Here is an 18,748-nt window from a genome sequence, read left to right on the forward strand (position 1 = left end):
GATTCGATTCGAGTTTGGACAGCTCGAACTCCACACAGGATTTGTGGATGCGGCAGGGCGAACGACACGTAGTCTTCCTGCGGCTGCTTCGAATCTGCAGGCATCAATATCTCCGACTGATGACGGACTCGGCAGCACTGAACAAAGCACTCATTGTCTTCACCGTCGTCGGAAAGTCCTCGTATCTTTCGTGTTCCGACATTTCCAGCTTCCGCATTAGCAATCGTACCTACTTGTTCTTCACCATCCAGTCGGCTGGCATCTTTCTCGAACAGGTCTTTTAGCTTTCTATGAGAGACTTTATGCGATCGTCGTCATAGATGCAGCTTTATGGTAAGAATGCTTGGATCATGTCTAGACGTGGAATCGCCGCTTCGTGCATTGCTATCAGCTCTGCACCTTTCCAGAGTTTCATGGATGGGAATATGCTCTTTAACCACTCAGCAGTCTCTTGATCATCCATACAGATTAGAACCATGTAACCCGACTTGTAGATAAGGTTGTTGCACTGATGATGGATGCTGCATCGTTCCTACTGCAAAGGTATTTGAAACTGTAGTGTAATACTCCAGGAACTAGCACGAAGATAACAGCACAGACAAACAGACGTAACTCTTAGAGGAAATTCATCAAAAACTGTTGCCCGGTTGAAAATGACATGAGCACACTGCCACCTGTTGATAGAACCGCGCGCGACTCTGTCGGCCATGATGGATTTCGATTTGACGTTTTGCTGACACGCACACTACTACACAAATTGCCTGTAATTTTCTTTTGCATCATTCAGCAACGTGTACAATGGCAAACGTCAAAGCGATCGAACACTAGCGCATCTGGTGGAACGATCGCGCAAATCAAATGAAACTTGAATTGATTGTTAAATGCATGTGCCAAGCCGTTTTGAAGAGTGTTACGTCTGTTTGTCTGTGATAACAGTGTTGATCAGGTTCAGTGACTTGGACAATCGATCATCATTGTCCTAACCCTACTGAAGATATGAAGCCTGTGATCTCTCGTTCTTTAATTTTGAGCACGTTTAGCTATGCAGTCGTTTTCGTTTTCTAAAAATAAGAACTTACCTGTACCGAACCACAGTCACAAGGATGTTTCTTTCACAATGATCCTTCCCCGTTAGATTGCCGTCTAACAGCACTCGCCAAGTCGTGAATCCCTTTATTGTTGGTACAGCTACTTTTGATCGTACACACGATATTAAGAATGTATTATGATATAATAGTTGTTAATCTATTTCCTATAGTTAAATGTCGATAGGATACACCACCTAGAGCGCATAATCCAACTCGTAGCGAACGTACGGATTCTGGGGATCGTTGGAAATCCGCGGATAACCGACGATGAGCGCGTCCTGCGATCCGATATACAGCGAATTGTAAATTTTCCAGTAGACGTCTCTTACCTTTCGTGCCGGGTGGAACAGGCCTTGCAGGGTGTACTGAAGGATTTTGATCGGTCCCAGTGCCACCCGCAGACCCTCGACGGCATCCATGAAGGCCTGCACCAGATGGGGCGATGTCTCGAAGATATTCGGCCACACGTAGTTCAGCAGATGGATCAGCGCATCTTCGCAGCCGAATCCGTAGACGCCGAGGGCCATGTGTTTGATGGCAGCGCAAGCCGTCTGCCGGTGGACCAGATCTCGATCCATCAGGGCATCCTCCAGCAGCGGACAAACGGCGTAGATGTAATCCTTGCCCATCTCTCCGATGTATTCGAACAAAAAGGAGAGCGATTTGAGGACACCGTTTTGCACGTTCAGCTCCGGCACGCGATACTCGTTCATCAGCGCGGGGAGCACGGTGAATGGTCGACAAGTTTCCGCCACGATGGCGATGGCCACCGTGGTACAGACTCGGTTCTGTCGTTCTTGGACCTTCAGATTGTTCAGCAACGTCGCCAACACATCGTGCGGACCGATAGCCTTGGCAATGTAACCGAACGTATTGACCGTGGCTCGCCGGATGGCCTTTTTGTGAGCCTTGAGCAGCTCAAGCAGCTCGAAACAGATTCGCATCCACTCACGAGCCGACACGTACTCCGGTCCACGATCGGCAATTCGTCCCACCAGATCGATACAATTCTCCTGGACTTTTTCGTGACGATTCTTCAGAATGGGGGTCAGACGCGGCAGGAGATCCTTGATGGGAGGGGTCATTTTGGTCATACCGATTACGTTGACGATGGCCTTGAGGGCACCCAGAATGGAACCCAACACTTCCGGGTATTCTTCACCGAGGTATTCGTACAGAACGACACCCAAGTGACCCATCAGTTTTTCCTCCTGGCAGGTCTTCATGACCACGGCAATGCGGGAGATCAAATCTGCTGCCTGGAAGAAAGAAAGTTGAGGAAAATATTAGTAAACTTTTGCACCACAAGCCCCTTTTGGAGTCCCATAAGAAGTTCTAAGAATCGTAAGTCAAACTTGAGAATGCTAGGGAACTCACCTGCTGTCGCACTTTAGCCGACTTGTTGTTCAACCGCCACAGAATGGTACCGCAAATCTGCGGCAAATACGGCTTGACCCGTTTGCTCAGCTGGTTGACAATCGTTCCGAATCCGTTCAGCATAACCACATCCTCCGTTGTCTGTTCCTGGAACGCGTACAGGATTCCGTCGATCAACTGTTCCTCCAAGCGGGAATCGATATCGGCCGCCCCCAAGTTGCCCATGATCTTCTCGATCGTTTCCATCACCATCTTGCGGTACTGTTCGTTTTCGTCCTTGAGGTCGTCCACCACTCGGTTGATGATTTCGGAGGCGCCCACCTTGTTGGCGATTTCCACCGTTGTGTCCACCAGCTGTCGGTAGTTACGACGATCCAGTGCCATCCGGTGATTCCAGAAGTGTTTGAAGAAGTGCGGTAGGATTTCCTCCTTGATGTACTGCGCTTCCACACCATCCGTGGCGCAGCACTGCTTCACGACCTTCAGCACAATCTTCTTCATTTCCTCGTCCGGCGACTGGAACTCTCGGATCAAAATCAACATCACTTCCCTGGTGTAGTAGTTAGCGTACTCGGCGTCCATCAGCGGGATCAGATACCCAATGGCTTTGAGGAACGCAGCCAAGCCCTTACCGCGATGCGTCCGGATACCCTTCCACAGAGGCTTCAACACGGAATCGAACGATTCGATACCGTACGGGGTGGCGGCTTCCGCAAGCGCAGCCAAGGCCAACGCCGTAATCGTGCGGACCTTCTGCTGCTCGTCGACAAGTCCGTGCTCGATAATTTCCACCAACGACTTCAGATGCGGCAAAATGGCGCAACCCATCAGAATGGCAATCTGCTGGACGATCTTGATACCGGTGTGCCGAGCCTGCCAGGATTTCTTACTTTTACACACAGCCTTCAGGAAAGGCAACAGGGAAGGAATTCCGAGAGCCGATGCAACCACCGCGAAGGCACGAGCCGTCGTGTTTCGGACGTACTCGTCGATGTTGTCGATATCGGGACGCATAGTGGAGATCATAGTGGCCAACCCGGCGGCCTTGGCCAAATTGGAGATGATCTCTCGACCTTCCACACGGGCATAGTAATCTTCGTCGATCAGCAGCGGTTCGATGACGACCAGGATCTTGTGCACATATGGACGAACCAGATCGTCCAGCTTGTACAGAATTCGATCGATGACCTTGACCAGCAAGTGACGTTCCTGATCCTCCAGGGTGGGACTCATCAGCAGCGGTAGGATCTGATTAAACAGCGGCCCGGCACCGAACTCACGGGCTTTGTCCGTGATCTGACGAAGAGCGGCCTTTCGCATCGGCGGAGTTCCATTCTTGATTTTCAGCAGGAGCTTCATAATCTTTCGCTCCTTTTGCTCCTCTGGGCTCAGAGCTTCCTCATCGACGTCGATCAGCAGTTTGTCGAAGTACTGGGCATCTTCCGGTTTCATGAAAGGCAAATTACCTTTCGGTTGATTATCGATGAACTTGGCGCTCTTGTCCTCGGCCTGCATGAAGAACCCGGCCGGAGTTCCAGCCATGGGAGTCGGAGTCGCGGTCAGCTTCCTAGCCGGCGTACGGATCGGAATGTATCCGGCTGGCGGAGGCAAGACCTTGTACCCTGCTGGGAACATAGCATCCAGTTCCTCGTCACTATACGGCCTGTTCCTTTCGTCGATTTCCTTCTCCCAGCGGTAAGCCTGAAGCTGTTCCGGTGTCATCGATGCCAAGTGTCCCGGCGTGGGCGTTGCCATGGCCATGGCTTTGTGTCCGATCGGGGTCGTCCCTCCTGGGGTTAACAACGGAGTAGCATGTCCCGGGGTGGCATGCGGAGTCGGTGTCATCGCAATCGACGGCGTCATTGCCGAAGGCGTGGCGTTCGAAGGCGTCTCGTCCCAACGGGAACGCCGTTTCGATGCCGGAGTGGTACTGTCCATGGCGCTGTCACTTGGTCCACGATCGGCACGGGGTGTTTCCGCCCACGAGTGCCCTGGGGTTTCGCGTTCGGTTTTCGGTGTTTCGTCCCATCGGTTGCGACGGGTGGATTTTTCCGCCGGGGTTTCACGGCCCGGAGTGGCACCGGAATGGGCCGGCGTGGCATCCCAGATGCGGACACTCGGCGTTGCTCCGGGCGTTTCGCTGCCCTTGTGACCGGGAGTTTCATCCCAGCGGTGATCGGCCGGAGTTTTCTGCAACGAAGAACAAAGATTAGATACTCAAATATAAAGCAGAGAAATAAAAATATAAAGTAAAACCAAGTGTTTTAGCTAAAATGACCATTTTACATTCGGATGTCCAGAATATCATCGATACAAAAAGTTTCTGGAACGACTGGAATTCGAATCCGCCACCCTTAGCGTGGTCTTGATGAATGAACCAGCGCGTTCATCGAGTTTTTCGTGAAATTCCTGCAAGTATTCCTTCTGGAGTTTCTCCGAAATTGTCTTCAAGAATTTCTCCAGAAGTTTCTTTCAGAATTCCTTCGTGAACTTCTGCGAGAATTCCTTGAAGTGTTCCTCCGAGAGCTTCACCAAAACTCCTCCAGGAATTTACCCAGGATTTCTTTCCATAATTTCTTCATGAGATCTTTCTGATAATTTCTAGAAGAGCTTGTCAGGAATCCTTTCACAATTTCTACAGGAATTCCCGGAGAATCTCCTCAGAGGAATTCTCGGATGAACTTCTTGAGGAATATCCAGAAAGAAATCCTGGAGGAGTCCCCGTAGGAACTCCTGGAGGAACTTTTAGGGAAATTCGCTTCTAGAGAATTCTCAGTGAAATTCTTAGAGGAGTACCCAGTACTTTTAAGAGGAACTGCTGATGAAATTCCTAGAGGATCATCGTGAAAAATTCCCAGTAGAACTCCTGAATTTTCAGAAAAACTCCTAGTAGAATTCCCAGCTAAACTTCTGAATGAATTCCCAGCGGAATTTCCCAGAGGAGTATCCATTAATACCCAAAGAAACTTTTGGGGGAATTTCTATTGAAATTTACTGTAGAACTACTAGATCAATTCCCAGTGAAACTTATAGAGGGATTGCTGGTAATTCCTCTATAATAACTTATAGAGGAATAGCTATTGGGAATCCTGGTGAAACTGCTGGGAGAATTCAAAGTGGAACTTAAAGAAGAATTAGCAAAGGTACTCCGAGAGGAATTCCCAGTGAAAGTTCTAGAGGAATTTCTAGGAAACCCAGCGGAACTACCCAGCCAGAAATAACTTCATGAATTCCGAAAGAGAGCTTTTAAAGGAATTCCCAGAAGAGCTTCCAAAGGTATTCCCGGAGGAACTTCCAGGGGAATTCCCAGAGGAACTTCCAAAGGAATTCCTAGACAAACATCCAGAGGAATTCTTAGACAAACATCCAGAGAAGAAATTCTAGGAGGAACTCTTAGAGGAGTTTACTGTAGAACTCTTAGAAGAGTTCCCAGTAGAACTCCTAAGGGAATTCCCAGCGGAAATCCCCGGAAAACTTCACAAATTCCATGTGAACTTCCAGGCGAATTCCCAAATGTACTTTCAGAGGAATTTCAAGAAGAATTCCCAGAAGAACTTCCAGAAGAATTACCAGGCAAACATCCAGAGGAATTCCACGGAGAAACATTGAAGAAATTCCAGGAGGAGCTCTTGAAGGAATTCCCGGAGGAACTCCTAGAGGACTTTAATGTAGAACTCTTAGAAGAGTTCCCAGTAGAACTCCTAAAGGAATTCTCAACGGAACTCCCCAGAGAAAATTTGATGAATTTTAAGATAACTTCCAGAGGAAATCCCAGTGAAACTTCTAGAGGAATTCCCAGTGGAACTTCCAGAGAAATTCCCAGACAACATCCAGAAGAATTTCACGGAGAACCATTGAAGAAATTCCAGGAGGAACTCTAGAAGGAATTCCCGGAGAAACTCCTAGAGCAGTTAACTGTAGAACTCCTAGAGGAATTCCCAGTGGAACTTCCCAGAGGAAACTTAATGAATTCCACGAGAACTTCCAGAGGAATTCCCAGAGGAACATATAGAGACATTTTAGTAGGAGCTCTTCAAAGAATTCCCGGAGAAACTCCTAGAGGAGTTTACTGTAGAACTCTTAGAAGAGTTCCTAGTAGAACTCCTAAAGGAATTCTCAACGGAACTCCCCAGAGAAAATTAGATGAATTCTAAGATAACTTCCAGAGGAATTCCCAGTGGAACTTCTAGAAGAATTCCCAGTGGAACTTCTAGAGGAATTCCCAGTGGAACTTCCAGAGAAATTCCCAGACAAACATCCAGAAGAATTTCACGGAGAACCATTGAAGAAATTTCAGGTGAAACTCTAGGAGGAATTCCCGGACAAACTCCTAGAGGAGTTAACTGTAGAACTGTAGGAATTTCCAGTGGAACTTTCCAGAGGAAACTTAATGAATTCCAAGAGAACTTCCAGAGGAATTCCCAGAGGAACATCCAAAGGAATTCCACGGAGAAACATTGAAGACATTTTAGGAGGAGCTCTTGAAGGAATTCCCGGAGAAACTCCTAGAGGAGTTTAGTGTAGAACTCCTAGAAGAATTTCCAGTAGAACTCCTAAAGGAATTCCCAGCGGAACTCCCCAGTGAAAATTCAATTAATTCTAAGATAATATCCTGAGGAATTCCCAGTGGAACTTCCAGAGGAATTTCCAGACAAACTCCTAGAGGAATTTCCAGTGGAACTGTAAGATGAATATCCGGTGAAACTCCTAGAAAAATTCCCAGTGGAATTCCCGGAGCATCTTTTCAACGAATTCCCAACGAAAGTCATCATTCTCAGTGGAACTCCTAAAAGAATTCCCAGTGAAAAAATCCACTAGAAATTTATCTACCTTTGCCAAAAGTAGATAAATTTCCAGCGGAATTCCTAAAGGAAGTTTTGATGGAACTCATAAAGGCATTTTCTACGTAAATTCTTCACAACGCACATCTTAGTTCCTGAGAAGTTTCACAATTACAATCCTGATTACAAACACAATCCTGATTAAACATCTAGATTAAAGTTCTGAGTGGAGCTGCTAGATAACTTCACAGTGGACATACTTGAGGAATTCTCAGTTGAACACCCGGAGAAATTTCCAGTGGTACACTTAGAGAAATTCGCAGTGGTGTACCATGAGAACTTCCCGGAAAACTCTTACAGGAATTCTCGCCGAAACTGCTGAAATAATCTCCTAAATAGGTAGCTGCAGCAAAAATTTAGCTGGACTTCTTCCGGATGTGCTTGCATGTGAGCCTGTCGTCATTGTGTTTCCTAGGCTTTCGTGAACTCACCCTGGCTGAGTGTTTTGAGCGACCTCATCACAAAAGGTGAATGCTTCCATACTGCTGCAGCTCGGTGAGCATATGCTGTTTGCTGTAGTAGTCTGTTCAAGTCAGAACGCTGTACATTTACCATTTTATCTACTTTTCGGTGTATGGCAACAAGGTGAATTTCCTTAGCCATCACATCTGCTTCTGCTCTCTCCTTTCACTGTGGTTTTGAGATAAGCTGGACTAGGATATCGTTGACCTGCTGCGGCCAGAAATCTTTCAAGAAGCAGCGAGAAATGTTCACTTCGTTGATCTGCCTGTAATGTTCAAAAGTCACGCACAGCTCCGTAATAGGCTCGTTTCAGGTAGTACCTGTCCGCCAAATATCCTGCATCAGAATTGTCCATTGCACGACGAAGTGTTTGATGATGATGTACAGCTTCACTACAATACGCAGGACATGGCTCTTCATTGGTGCCGCCAAATCAGCATCTAGAACTTCCTCCAATTCCTAGTGATTGAATGTGAAGGCGTCTTCTGACAGAATCCATGTGACACTCAAAACACGTTCGAGCTGTGGTCAACTGATCGTTGTACTTTTCTCTACCAACTCTACTGCCATGATCGCATATCAGTCCCATATTTGCTGGGTTTCCTCCCAGACAACCAGTGATCGTATAAAATGTTCCATAAGATGATAAAGTGGAGGCTATATGCGTGCATGTCTCCATTTAGGCGCATGTAAAATGTACGCATATCGCCTCCACTTTAACATCTTATACAATCACTGGTTGACTGGGCTATTCATATTGGACAGTTATGCGATCATAGGCAGTGTACTGCTTCTTTCACCAAGTTGACGCTGTCGAGGAAGTCGTCAACTCAGTGCACCATGGTTCTTAGTCACTACTTCTACTAGTCTGGGATATTGTTCGCTGTAGTCGATGGCATTCCAGTTCTTCAAAAATTGCGCCGTACATCGCTACGTTGAACACGTTGACTTAAACATATTCCCTGGAACTTTTTCTCTAAAGAAACAAAAAAAACTACGACTATCTGAATTCATCGCGAATAAGGATTTGCAGGAACATTGCCCGATTATCAAAGCACACGGCGACTTTTCCCTGTCCGAATCGCAGTAAAATATCTGCTAGCGATAAGGGGACCTATGTATGAGCAGCATATCGTAGAGGCACTCTCCATAAGTTTTTGCTGCCGCATCCCATACTATCTGAATTTTGCCAGGCGTTTCGGGATTGTACCACTCCCAGCGGCATACACCAGATGTGTCGAGGATCCAGACTGCCGACTTCTTCACGTGAAGCTATACTGATGTACTGCTTTTGCTCATAGCAATTGATCTTTACCGTTTGTCGCGTTCCGAATCTCTGGACAGATGCTTCTCGAACCCCAGGAGTCTATTCATCGCCAACTTGTAGCTCTACGAGAAATGGATATTGTACAGCCATCACAATGAACCGGATTCGATTCTAGATCCTCGACGAACTACCAATCTGCTTCCAACATACTGCGCGAGCGTGCTGATCGGTCGATGCAAACGGTTTAACTGCAATGCTTTTTAACTGCAAGTGCAACAAATTTGCAGATATCGCACCGCCAAACGTCAAAATGGTGCGCCATGTTAGCCCAAATGAACAGTTGGGCCACGTTCACGGTTATTTTATGTCGAGTGACAACCTGTTGACATCTGTCAGTCGTTGCAGTTATCGAATTTCTTTCGCTAAGTGAAACGTAAACATGTTGCAGTTATCGAACGTCTACTGTACATCGAGCCGTACAATTCACTGTTACTCATTTCCTGACAGACGTGTAGATTCAACTCTTCAACGAATCATCAGCACCCACAATTTCTTCTGTAGATGCACTCACCGAGACATTTCTTGTCGCGACTGGATAATTTCTTCCGCATTCGCAAAGTTTCGGACTGGTGGTTTTGCATCCACATAATTGTTGACTTGAAGACCTTGCAGATGTGGGTAGGATCTGGACAGCTTGGAATAATGTTTAAAGTTTCACTGGGTAGACCTAAGTTACGCCCCATCCCACAGTGGTACCGCCATAGGCCAAAAATCGAAAAATTGATTGTCTAATTTATGAGTTTGTATAATTTTTATAAATCAATAATGTTCCCAAGAATGCAGAAAATCCATTTTTATGTAAGTTTCTGTTGCATATTTTGCGGGAGAGCGTGGCTATTGTTATGCAATTTCACATTCTTTTGTGAAGTTGAACTGGATTTGTCGAAAAATCACATGACTTTTGAGTTGTACTCCGCGTCTTCGTATAACAAAAGCAAGTCGATTTTCAATTGGTTTTCAACGCAGAGAATCAGAATAGATGTTTATCTTCCAATTCGAAGCGTTAAAAACCGGATCTGGATGTTTTTGGACCAATGGGGATGTGAGTAATAGGCACATAATTTCACCAATAGAATATATACATAATAAAAATTCATGTAACATTTCAAACATGTTCTTAACCACATTTAATCAATCGTCCGCCAGCAAATGATCAGATTTGAGTAGGAGAATCAATCTGTGAAGGTTGTAGCTGCAAATATCTGCATACAAGCTTGCAGGATGTATTGGAAGTTACCCGTTATTTTTATAAAAAATATGTATTAAAATAACTACAAAATTATATATATACTAGTTTTTCTGTAATTGTCTGGAATGCGTACTAAAATGACTGAAATTTTTACAGGAGATATTTCAAAGCTTTTTACAATAACTGAGGGATATTTTATTTGTAAACAATCTCTGATTTTTTTTAATTATGAACAAAAAATACACTTCTGGAGGGGTTCAGCTATTCATACCTCAATAGTTGCATAACAACCATTCTTATGTGGCCTCGTCAAAACTTACCTCTGTAATTGTCGAATTTGATAAGAAGTTTTGCATTTGCTGCCAACATTTAAAAAATTTCCTCAAAATCCATTCAGTACCTAATACTGTAGTGCTGGAAGAAGAAGGAGTAAATACGCTCTTTTAGTAATATTTACCAAAAGAGCGTATGTATTTACTCTTCATATTCCCTTCCCAAATCGGAATATTTGATAAATCCATTAACGTTAAATCTTAGTGTACAAATTGATTTCTTTTGAAATAGCAGGCACTGATTGCAATGACGAGGGGTGTTTGTATATATTTCTTTTATTGGGTTAGAGCTATACATGATTAAACATCTATGTACTATATTACTGGATAGCAGTTGCAATGCAATTGTAAGAAACAAATACGACTGGACAGATACTTGAATATTTTTTATTGTGCAAAACGCAGGCCCATGAATTATATGACATATAACTGTGTAAAGCAATATTTGTTTGGTTGAAAAAAATCCTTTTACGTACGTTTTGTGAATTAATCCTGAATATTTGTTTGAAATAATTTCAGAAGTAATTGATTCTGTAATTGCATTATTGTTACTATTGTTACACAATTATCGCTTTTAGGCATTAGGAACTGTAGTTATACATACTAATTCGATATGTGATGATTTTTTCTGTGTTTCGACAATGCAAACTACCTTATTTCTGAAAAAATATTCAGTTTCATATATTGCAGTAGAAATAGAACCTACTAATAAAATCACAATTATAATGCTAATACTGATTCTATTCACAAGAATCTATTATGATACAGTCGTGCTATACATGTTTTAACGTGCAATACTTAGCAGAAATTCCTCAGAATTCGACCCACTGTTCATAATAATTAAAAATATTTGATTACTGATTTCTTTGCAAAATAAAGGATTTTTTAAATGATATTTTCATTTATCTTGAATAAAAAGGTTCAAAGTTCATATTTTTCAAGTGATGATCATGAAAATGAACTGGAATATCCTTTTTCAGTCATAACATGCTATTTCTGGTCACTTATAATGATTCTGCCCTTCATAAAACGAAGAAAATGATTTATGACCGCTTCCCTGAACAAATGGAACCACTGTGCATCCGTGCGCTACTGAACTGGAATATGCTTTGCTTGCCAGTCCCAGAAATATCAACACTGACCCTTTCGGAGCTCTTCTTACGTTTGCGATCTTGCCAGTATACGGTATATCCTAACCAGAGGTTGTCCGGCTCTTCATTAATCTTCAACTGTACTGCAAACGCCTATTCCAGTAACGTTAATGATGATATGTTGCCAAGGAATACGTTAGGCTTCCATTTGTTTCCCGTCACCGTAAAAGCGGGATTGATATACTACGGAAGAGAAAAAAACGACTTTCTGTGGTGATACTTAGTTGTGTTGCACCGCTTCGGTTGGCTTCGTTGCTTCAACCATTCGCTTCGGCTAGTCTGGTTTACTGTGCAGAAGGTTATGATGCCGAATACGGCTGGCCGTTTTCGATATGGAAGTAAACATACGACACCGATTCTTCTGGGCGCATTGCTTTCATCTCGCTCCGACATCAATTGACTTGAAACTGGAGCTGTTTAGGATTCGATGGTTCCCGTTCCTACAATACGAGCAGTCTTTTCTACCAGAGCATTCTGTTGAGGTGTCCTTGGATCTACACAGGTATGGGTAACTTATCATTGGGTTCGACAAACGTGCTTGCTGGTCGGCTTAAACGATCTGATCAACCAAATTTTGAATGACCGAACGTTCATGACTATGGGGACTGGCATGTTTCACACCTTCTTCAAAAACGAATTGATCAGAATTTCCGGGCTTCCGTTGAGCTTATGAAGCATATCCATCACATACGGAACAAGCACTGGTAACAACGGTAGACGATTTCGCGCGGCTTCCAATGCAGAACATCCGTCGTGTACTTACAAAAACAACAACACTGTAGAAGATGGGCCACTTCTGAGGATCACAGGCACCCGACTGCCTAGGTATGTATTGTTCTGTGTTATTCCTCGCTTTATCACTTTTTGGCCATTTGTGGTAATCACACTACATTCATGACGATATTTTACAATTGATCATTAAAGCAGTTTTCTGGTACCTATACTAAGTTAATACTTGATGGTCTACAACTGCCCGTAGCGTTAAATCTACGCCGAATGAAGCATTTGTCTCCAGTGGTCTCGATCCTGGTTCAATCGCTTCCAGTCGCCCTGAATGTTTAGAGTCCTTAGGTTCACCTCAACTGCAAAAGGCCAACGTGTGCGCGGCCTTCCACGAGGCCGACGGCCTCATCCTGGTTCTCCAATGAATATGATTTTAGCTTGTGGTTCCTCCGGCATACGAGTTACATGCCCAGCCCACCGTAGCCTGCCGTGTTTTATACGTTTCACAATATTCATCTTTTTAAATACTTGGTACAATTCGTAGCAAAAGCGAAGCCATCAGATGCCGTCCTCCAATTTACCGCCGAGTATTGTCCGCAACACTTATTTATCGAACTTCAACATCTTGTCGAACAGCACTCCCAGATATTTGACTTCATCGTCCCATACAGTTGGCTGACCATTGACCGTGATCGACCTACGGAGAAGGTGTTGAGCAGCATGCCTTCGCGTGAAGAAAATCGAATGCGTTTTGCCTGCATTCAATTTGATTCGCCATTTCCGTTGGAATTCCTGGACATTGTTCATCGCCGCTTGGAGGTGAGTAACGACGATTTGCGAATCTTTGTCCGGCATCAGGAAGGCCGTGTCGCCCGCAAAAAATGCGTACGCTACTCCATCTATCATCAGTACATCGGAGGTTACGACGTTGTAGAGGATCGGACTCAGGACTGATCCTTGGGGCACGCCAAAGGGGATGTTGTGGGCGCTGGAGCTTTCACCATTTAAAGACACGGACACGTTCAATGCTTCCAGTGAGCTTTTCGCTCTTTGAAGGAAACACGACACTAGACAACGGAATACCATTTACGGCAACCGCGAAAGTCCGATTTGAAAGGAACGATTGCACAATCTTGACCAGGTAGAGTTGCAGATTCGAGCGGAATAGCTTTTACAAGACGTTGAGAAAAATCGCCAGTCGATATGCCCGTTCGAAATCCTTGTTGCACCTTTTGCGTGATGCGAGCAAGTTGGTGCACCGTTGAGTGTCCCGTTCTGAAGCCGAACTGTTCCGCTGGAACGATTTCTTCCGTCTCCAGGTGACGGTTTAATCGTACGAGGATTATCCTTTCCAGGATTTTACTAAGACTGCTCAGAAGACTTATCGGTCGGTAATTACCTGGATTGGTGATAACTTTATTTGCCTTCGGGATGGCTATCACGTTGGCGTGTTTCCTTCCGGCCGGAAAATAACCTATGGCCAGGCACGCGTTGAAGACTTTGGTCAAAACAACCATTCCTTTTCTTGGTAGGTGCTTGAGGCAGATTCCATCGTGCCCTGGAGATTTTTGGTTTTTCAGCGTGCGGATGATTGCTTTCACCTCTTTCGGTTTGACCAGGCCAGCATTAGGAACGGGAGGTCTTGCAATGCGAATTTGGTGGATTGCTCTTCGTTGTTATGAGCGGCAGCAAACGTTGCTGTGAATGCTTCGGCTTTTTGTGATGGGATCACTACGAGGTTACCGTTGACGTTCAGCGGGGGGCTGTACTTGACCGTGTATCCAGATTCTTCAGCATGGATCCGAAGTTCCTGTATCGGTGCTCCACGCTTATGGTGCTGATAACGTTGTTCAGGAGGCGTACAACAGATCCAATCAGCGGGTCACGTCTACGAACATCCCTCAAATGAATCAGCACCTTCAGCTCGTCGGGATTTTTTTCGTTTTTTTGGAAGGATTCTACGCGTAGGGATAGCAGACTCTTGAGTCGCCTTTACGATCGTGGTAATTTTGCCGATTGCATAGCCGATTTTCACCGGACGGTCCAGGTCGTTCATCCAATCTGCCGTAAGGTCGACTCCCAGATCGTTTTTTTTCGAGCGAATGTGCTGCAGTTCGCTTTGTCGAAGCAACGAATGGTGTTTTCCGCCGAAGCTACTGGAACCTCAGCGTTGATTGTGAAGGTTACGGGTAGGTGGTCCGACCCGACGACAGTTCGACGTGTGTTATCAGCCTCGACATCTGCACCAGGTTGTTTGAGATCACCAGGAGTTAGAGTCCAGGGTAGAAGGCCTCCCTCGCCCTGTAAGAATGCGGGTCGGAGACTCGGGCGTGTATGTAGAAGTCCGTGGACTCATACTTTTGGCCGTTTAAAACGACCGGAAGAATCAGAGTCTTGTACAACGCAATTTTGTCATCGTTTGCAGACTAAGGGACTCCAGTTGGTTTCGCAGACCGAAATGGGCCCGATTTGCAGGCGCAATCCGTCTGCTCACTTCGCAGGTAACATCATTATCGCACGTCACTAGATTACCAAGATAAACAAATTCGTCCAAAACATTAAACTTGTCACCACCAAGCGCCACTTCTTCACCATAACCACGACCAAATCAACGTTCATCACCAGTTATCATGTACTTGGTCTTTGTGATGTTAATCTGGACTTACGTGGACCTCTGTTTCCTTGCACACTAGCTCTCCATATCGCTTCTTCCAGTGCTATGTTGGACAGTATGTTCCAAGGAGCATCGCCCTGCTTCAGTCTGTCTAGGATTACATTACGAACGATGACGCAATTTCATCCACGACCCGCACACTTGATTTCGATCCGTCAAGCGTCGCACGAATCAGTCTGATTCGTTTCGCCGGAAAACCATGTTCGATCATAATCTGTCACAACTCGTTTCTCTTCATTGAATCGTACGCCGTTTTGAAATCAATAAACAGATGATGGGTTTGCAAGTTTTACTCTTGAAATTGACCGAGAATCCGACACTGGGTGAACATCTGATCCGTCGTTGATCAACCCTTACAAAAACCCGCCTGGCATTCGCCGAAGAAGGATTCCTCAATCGATTTCAGCTTGTTAAACAGAATTCCGGACAAAATTGTGTATGCTGAATTGATTCCTCTATAATTCGTGCACTCCAGTTGATACCCATTCTTGTATAAAGGACAAACAAGACCATCCAAACAACTAACAGACAGTTCTTCCTCTTCCCATCCTTCTTATCCTTAATAATGCAGTGTGAGAGTTGATACAGCTGCTCATTACCGTGCTTGAGAAGCTCGGCTGGGAGTTCGTCCTGCTGGCTGTTGTTCTTTAGTCCTCTAATTACTATCTTGACCTCGTCTAGTGTTTGCAGGTTCCACAGCTTGTTCGTCGTTGTCGATTCGAATTCTGTCTGTCGCTCTCCCAGTTCCACCGTTCAACAATAACTCGCCTCGAAGTGCTTTTTAGACCTGGCAGCCACTATTGTTTTATCTGTCAACAAGTTTCAAACATGGTCGTTGCATATGACTTCCGCATATCAATCTGTTCCATACTCTCTTTACTTTTTGCAGTGGATATTCTGGAGTTTATTTTGAATAGGTCGCAAGTATACGACCTATTGAAATCTAACTCCAGATTTGGTTTAGAAGAATTTATATCATATTTTTCCCGATGTATCAACTGTATGACTTTATAGTTGAAACAATTTATGGCATTGGCTTATAATTAAAACAATGGCCGATTAATTTTCAAAAGCATGATAAAATCAAAACACCACCTACCTCCGCATCTCCCCACGTTGGCGTCGCCGGCACGGACAGCTTCTTCGGCGGCACGAACGACTCCTCCACCGTTTGATCCCAGCGACCGCGCTTCTTCGGCTCGGCTGCCATCATCGCTTTGCTGCTCGCATCGCCATTGGCACTGCTGGAGCTGCTGCTGCTGCTACTGTTCACCTTCAGTGTTCCATCTTTGGCCTTTTCCTGGATCTTTTTACGAAGCTGAAAGAAGAAAGATCCACCGTTCATGATCATCACGTTTCCCAGCGGGGTGGAGATTATTGGACAAACCTCGGCCTCTTCACCCTGGAGCTGCTGCTCGCGCATGATCTGCGTGTAGGAACGCGAACCGACATCGGGAGTCTTTCCGCCTGCAATGAACCATTGATAAGCAAAAAGAAAGGAACTTCTAGTTAGTTTCGCATGTTCTAGGGGGTTCGGAGTTTCGATTGTTTTCTTGTTAAATTATCTAACTAATACGAACGAGACACAACTTGAAATTAAGCTTCCACTTTAGCTAAGAGAAACTAAGATACGCAAAACATATTTGAGGGGGTTTTAATTTCAAATTCCGTCCCGGACAGTGATACGTACGTGTCTCAGCCAGATCCTCAGTGCGCGAAACATTTTTTCTGCCTTGTCTCAAATCTTTGAATTCTTATACAAGAGCGATTACTTTAAACAACAAGCTGGAAAATTGTTATCGTTCAGTGAGTTTATTTCGTAATTTCTTTAAAACACTAATCAACGAGAAAAAATCAGGCAGAAAAATGTTCACGTTTCACGTTGTGGCTTTTAAGAGAGTGGGGATTTGTCGGGTTCCTAAAAAAATCTTTGTGATTAATAATTTTCTGTTCTCAGTTTTTAAGATCGCACACTCGCTTCACCATCATTCTCACACCTTTGTGGTCGATGCAATCCAGGCGGCGGGCAGCCGTTCCGGGAAATTCTCGGGAAAAATGCCAGAGTGCGAGTCTTGCTTTTCTCCAATTTCCGCGAACGTACCCCGCCCAAGAACTGTATCGAAAATAACCTGAGATTTTTGAGAGAGCCTTCCTCATCGGCGGCGGTCTCATTACAGACTGACTGACTGACTGACGACACGGCGTCATCCGCGCAAACCTGCATGGTAAGTGGTGGTCTCGTTAATCAAAGTGGTACTTTGGAATGGAAAGTTATTTGCGCACCAATCACACTGAGAACTTTGAAAGTACTCGCAATCATTCTAGAGTTCACTCTCTCTTTCGGAAAATTATGCAAGATTGATATCAGACGGAAGTAATTTTTGGAATGTGCAGGGATGATAGCAATTTAGTTGTTGTAGATATTCTCGTGACGATTTGCTCAACGACAAGGAAAGTAATCAACAGATAGACAAAAATGATTTGCTATCAGCCCTGCATTTTAAAGTGATCTAAATTAGTCTGATGGATCAATATCTAGGAAAATTAAATAGCAACAATTCAACATACTTAATCATCTAAGAAATACTCCTTAATTCTAATCTATAGATAAAATAATGATCCAAATCGGATTTAAAATCGACACTCACCATCAGCAAAAGGATCGATACGTTCCGGAGAGATAACGAGGCGCCTTCGCTTCTGGCGATATTCATCTTCCTTCTCGCCAACCGTCGGCCGTCGACGATCCGCAAACGGATCGTAATCCGTGTCGGGCTACAAAACAAAAACAGGAAAGTTAACAAATTGTTATCAATACTAACATTTTTGTTTCGCAATTACCTGCGCCACATCATTCAACAGCGCAGCCGGCGCGGTGTAACCGGCCGGCCTATTTCCCCGCCCCATCGGAATGCCATCGTCCTCATCTTCGTCCACATCGTCATTCGGGGCGATCGAGGTCACATAGCCCTCGTACTTGCCCTTGCCGGCACTTCCGTCGTACAATTCACTGTCATAGTAACCGCTCTCCAGCAGCCCGACGCCCTTGTCTTTGGCCGCCTCGGCGCTGATTTCCTTCTTCTTCGTCTGGATATCGCGGATCTGCGCCTCGATATCTGTTGGAAGGAAAATTGGGAAAGACGGGTGAGAAATTTACGTGTGAAGGGAAAATGATAAACAAAAACATCTGGACCGCTAGAAAGAAAAGTGGTGAATAAAAAGCGGGGGGCGAAACAAATATGGCTACGCCACCCGGGCCCGACAATGTCGCAACTGCAAACGATTGAAAACGTACTAAATTTTACCGCATTCCTAAAAATTTCACCTGAACAATGTTCACAAGTACTTACTTCACAAGTGGACACTATTTTCCGGAAGAATTTTGACGAATTTCACCGGAAATTTGTGAAAAATACGTACCTTCGTGTGTTCGTGGTATGTTGTCCATTTTTCACCTCAACACGATTTGACAGCTACGGAGATGGATTTCGATCGCCGCGGTCGATCGAGCGTGGTGAATATGACCGCAATAGAGCGTAACATATGGAAATGGCTGTAAACTGTCAAGACGTATTCATTAAGCG

General features: G+C 44.8%; 1 protein-coding gene across 2 annotated transcripts; it reads right to left on the reverse strand.

Annotated features, from left to right (window-relative positions):
* Window positions 1-1,136: 1,136 nt before the first annotated feature.
* On the reverse strand, window positions 1,137-18,677 carry LOC109422144 (splicing factor 3B subunit 1). Of its 2 annotated transcripts, XM_019696786.3 has the most exons (7): window positions 18,585-18,677; window positions 18,006-18,280; window positions 17,813-17,939; window positions 16,552-16,631; window positions 16,264-16,482; window positions 2,466-4,655; window positions 1,137-2,347 (listed from the first exon to the last, which is right to left on the reverse strand). In XM_019696786.3, exons 1-7 carry the CDS (start codon window positions 18,610-18,612, stop codon window positions 1,283-1,285), a joined length of 3,984 nt encoding a protein of 1,327 aa, XP_019552331.3. In that variant the 5' UTR covers window positions 18,613-18,677; the 3' UTR covers window positions 1,137-1,282. The 2 variants fall into 2 exon arrangements, with proteins under 2 accessions (XP_019552331.3, XP_062699251.1); XM_062843267.1 differs by lacking the exons at window positions 17,813-17,939; window positions 18,006-18,280; window positions 18,585-18,677 and adding an exon at window positions 16,855-17,806.
* Window positions 18,678-18,748: the final 71 nt, after the last annotated feature.

This window comes from Aedes albopictus, unplaced genomic scaffold (genome assembly GCF_035046485.1).
Source record: "Aedes albopictus strain Foshan unplaced genomic scaffold, AalbF5 HiC_scaffold_126, whole genome shotgun sequence".
NCBI lineage: Eukaryota > Metazoa > Arthropoda > Insecta > Diptera > Culicidae > Aedes > Aedes albopictus.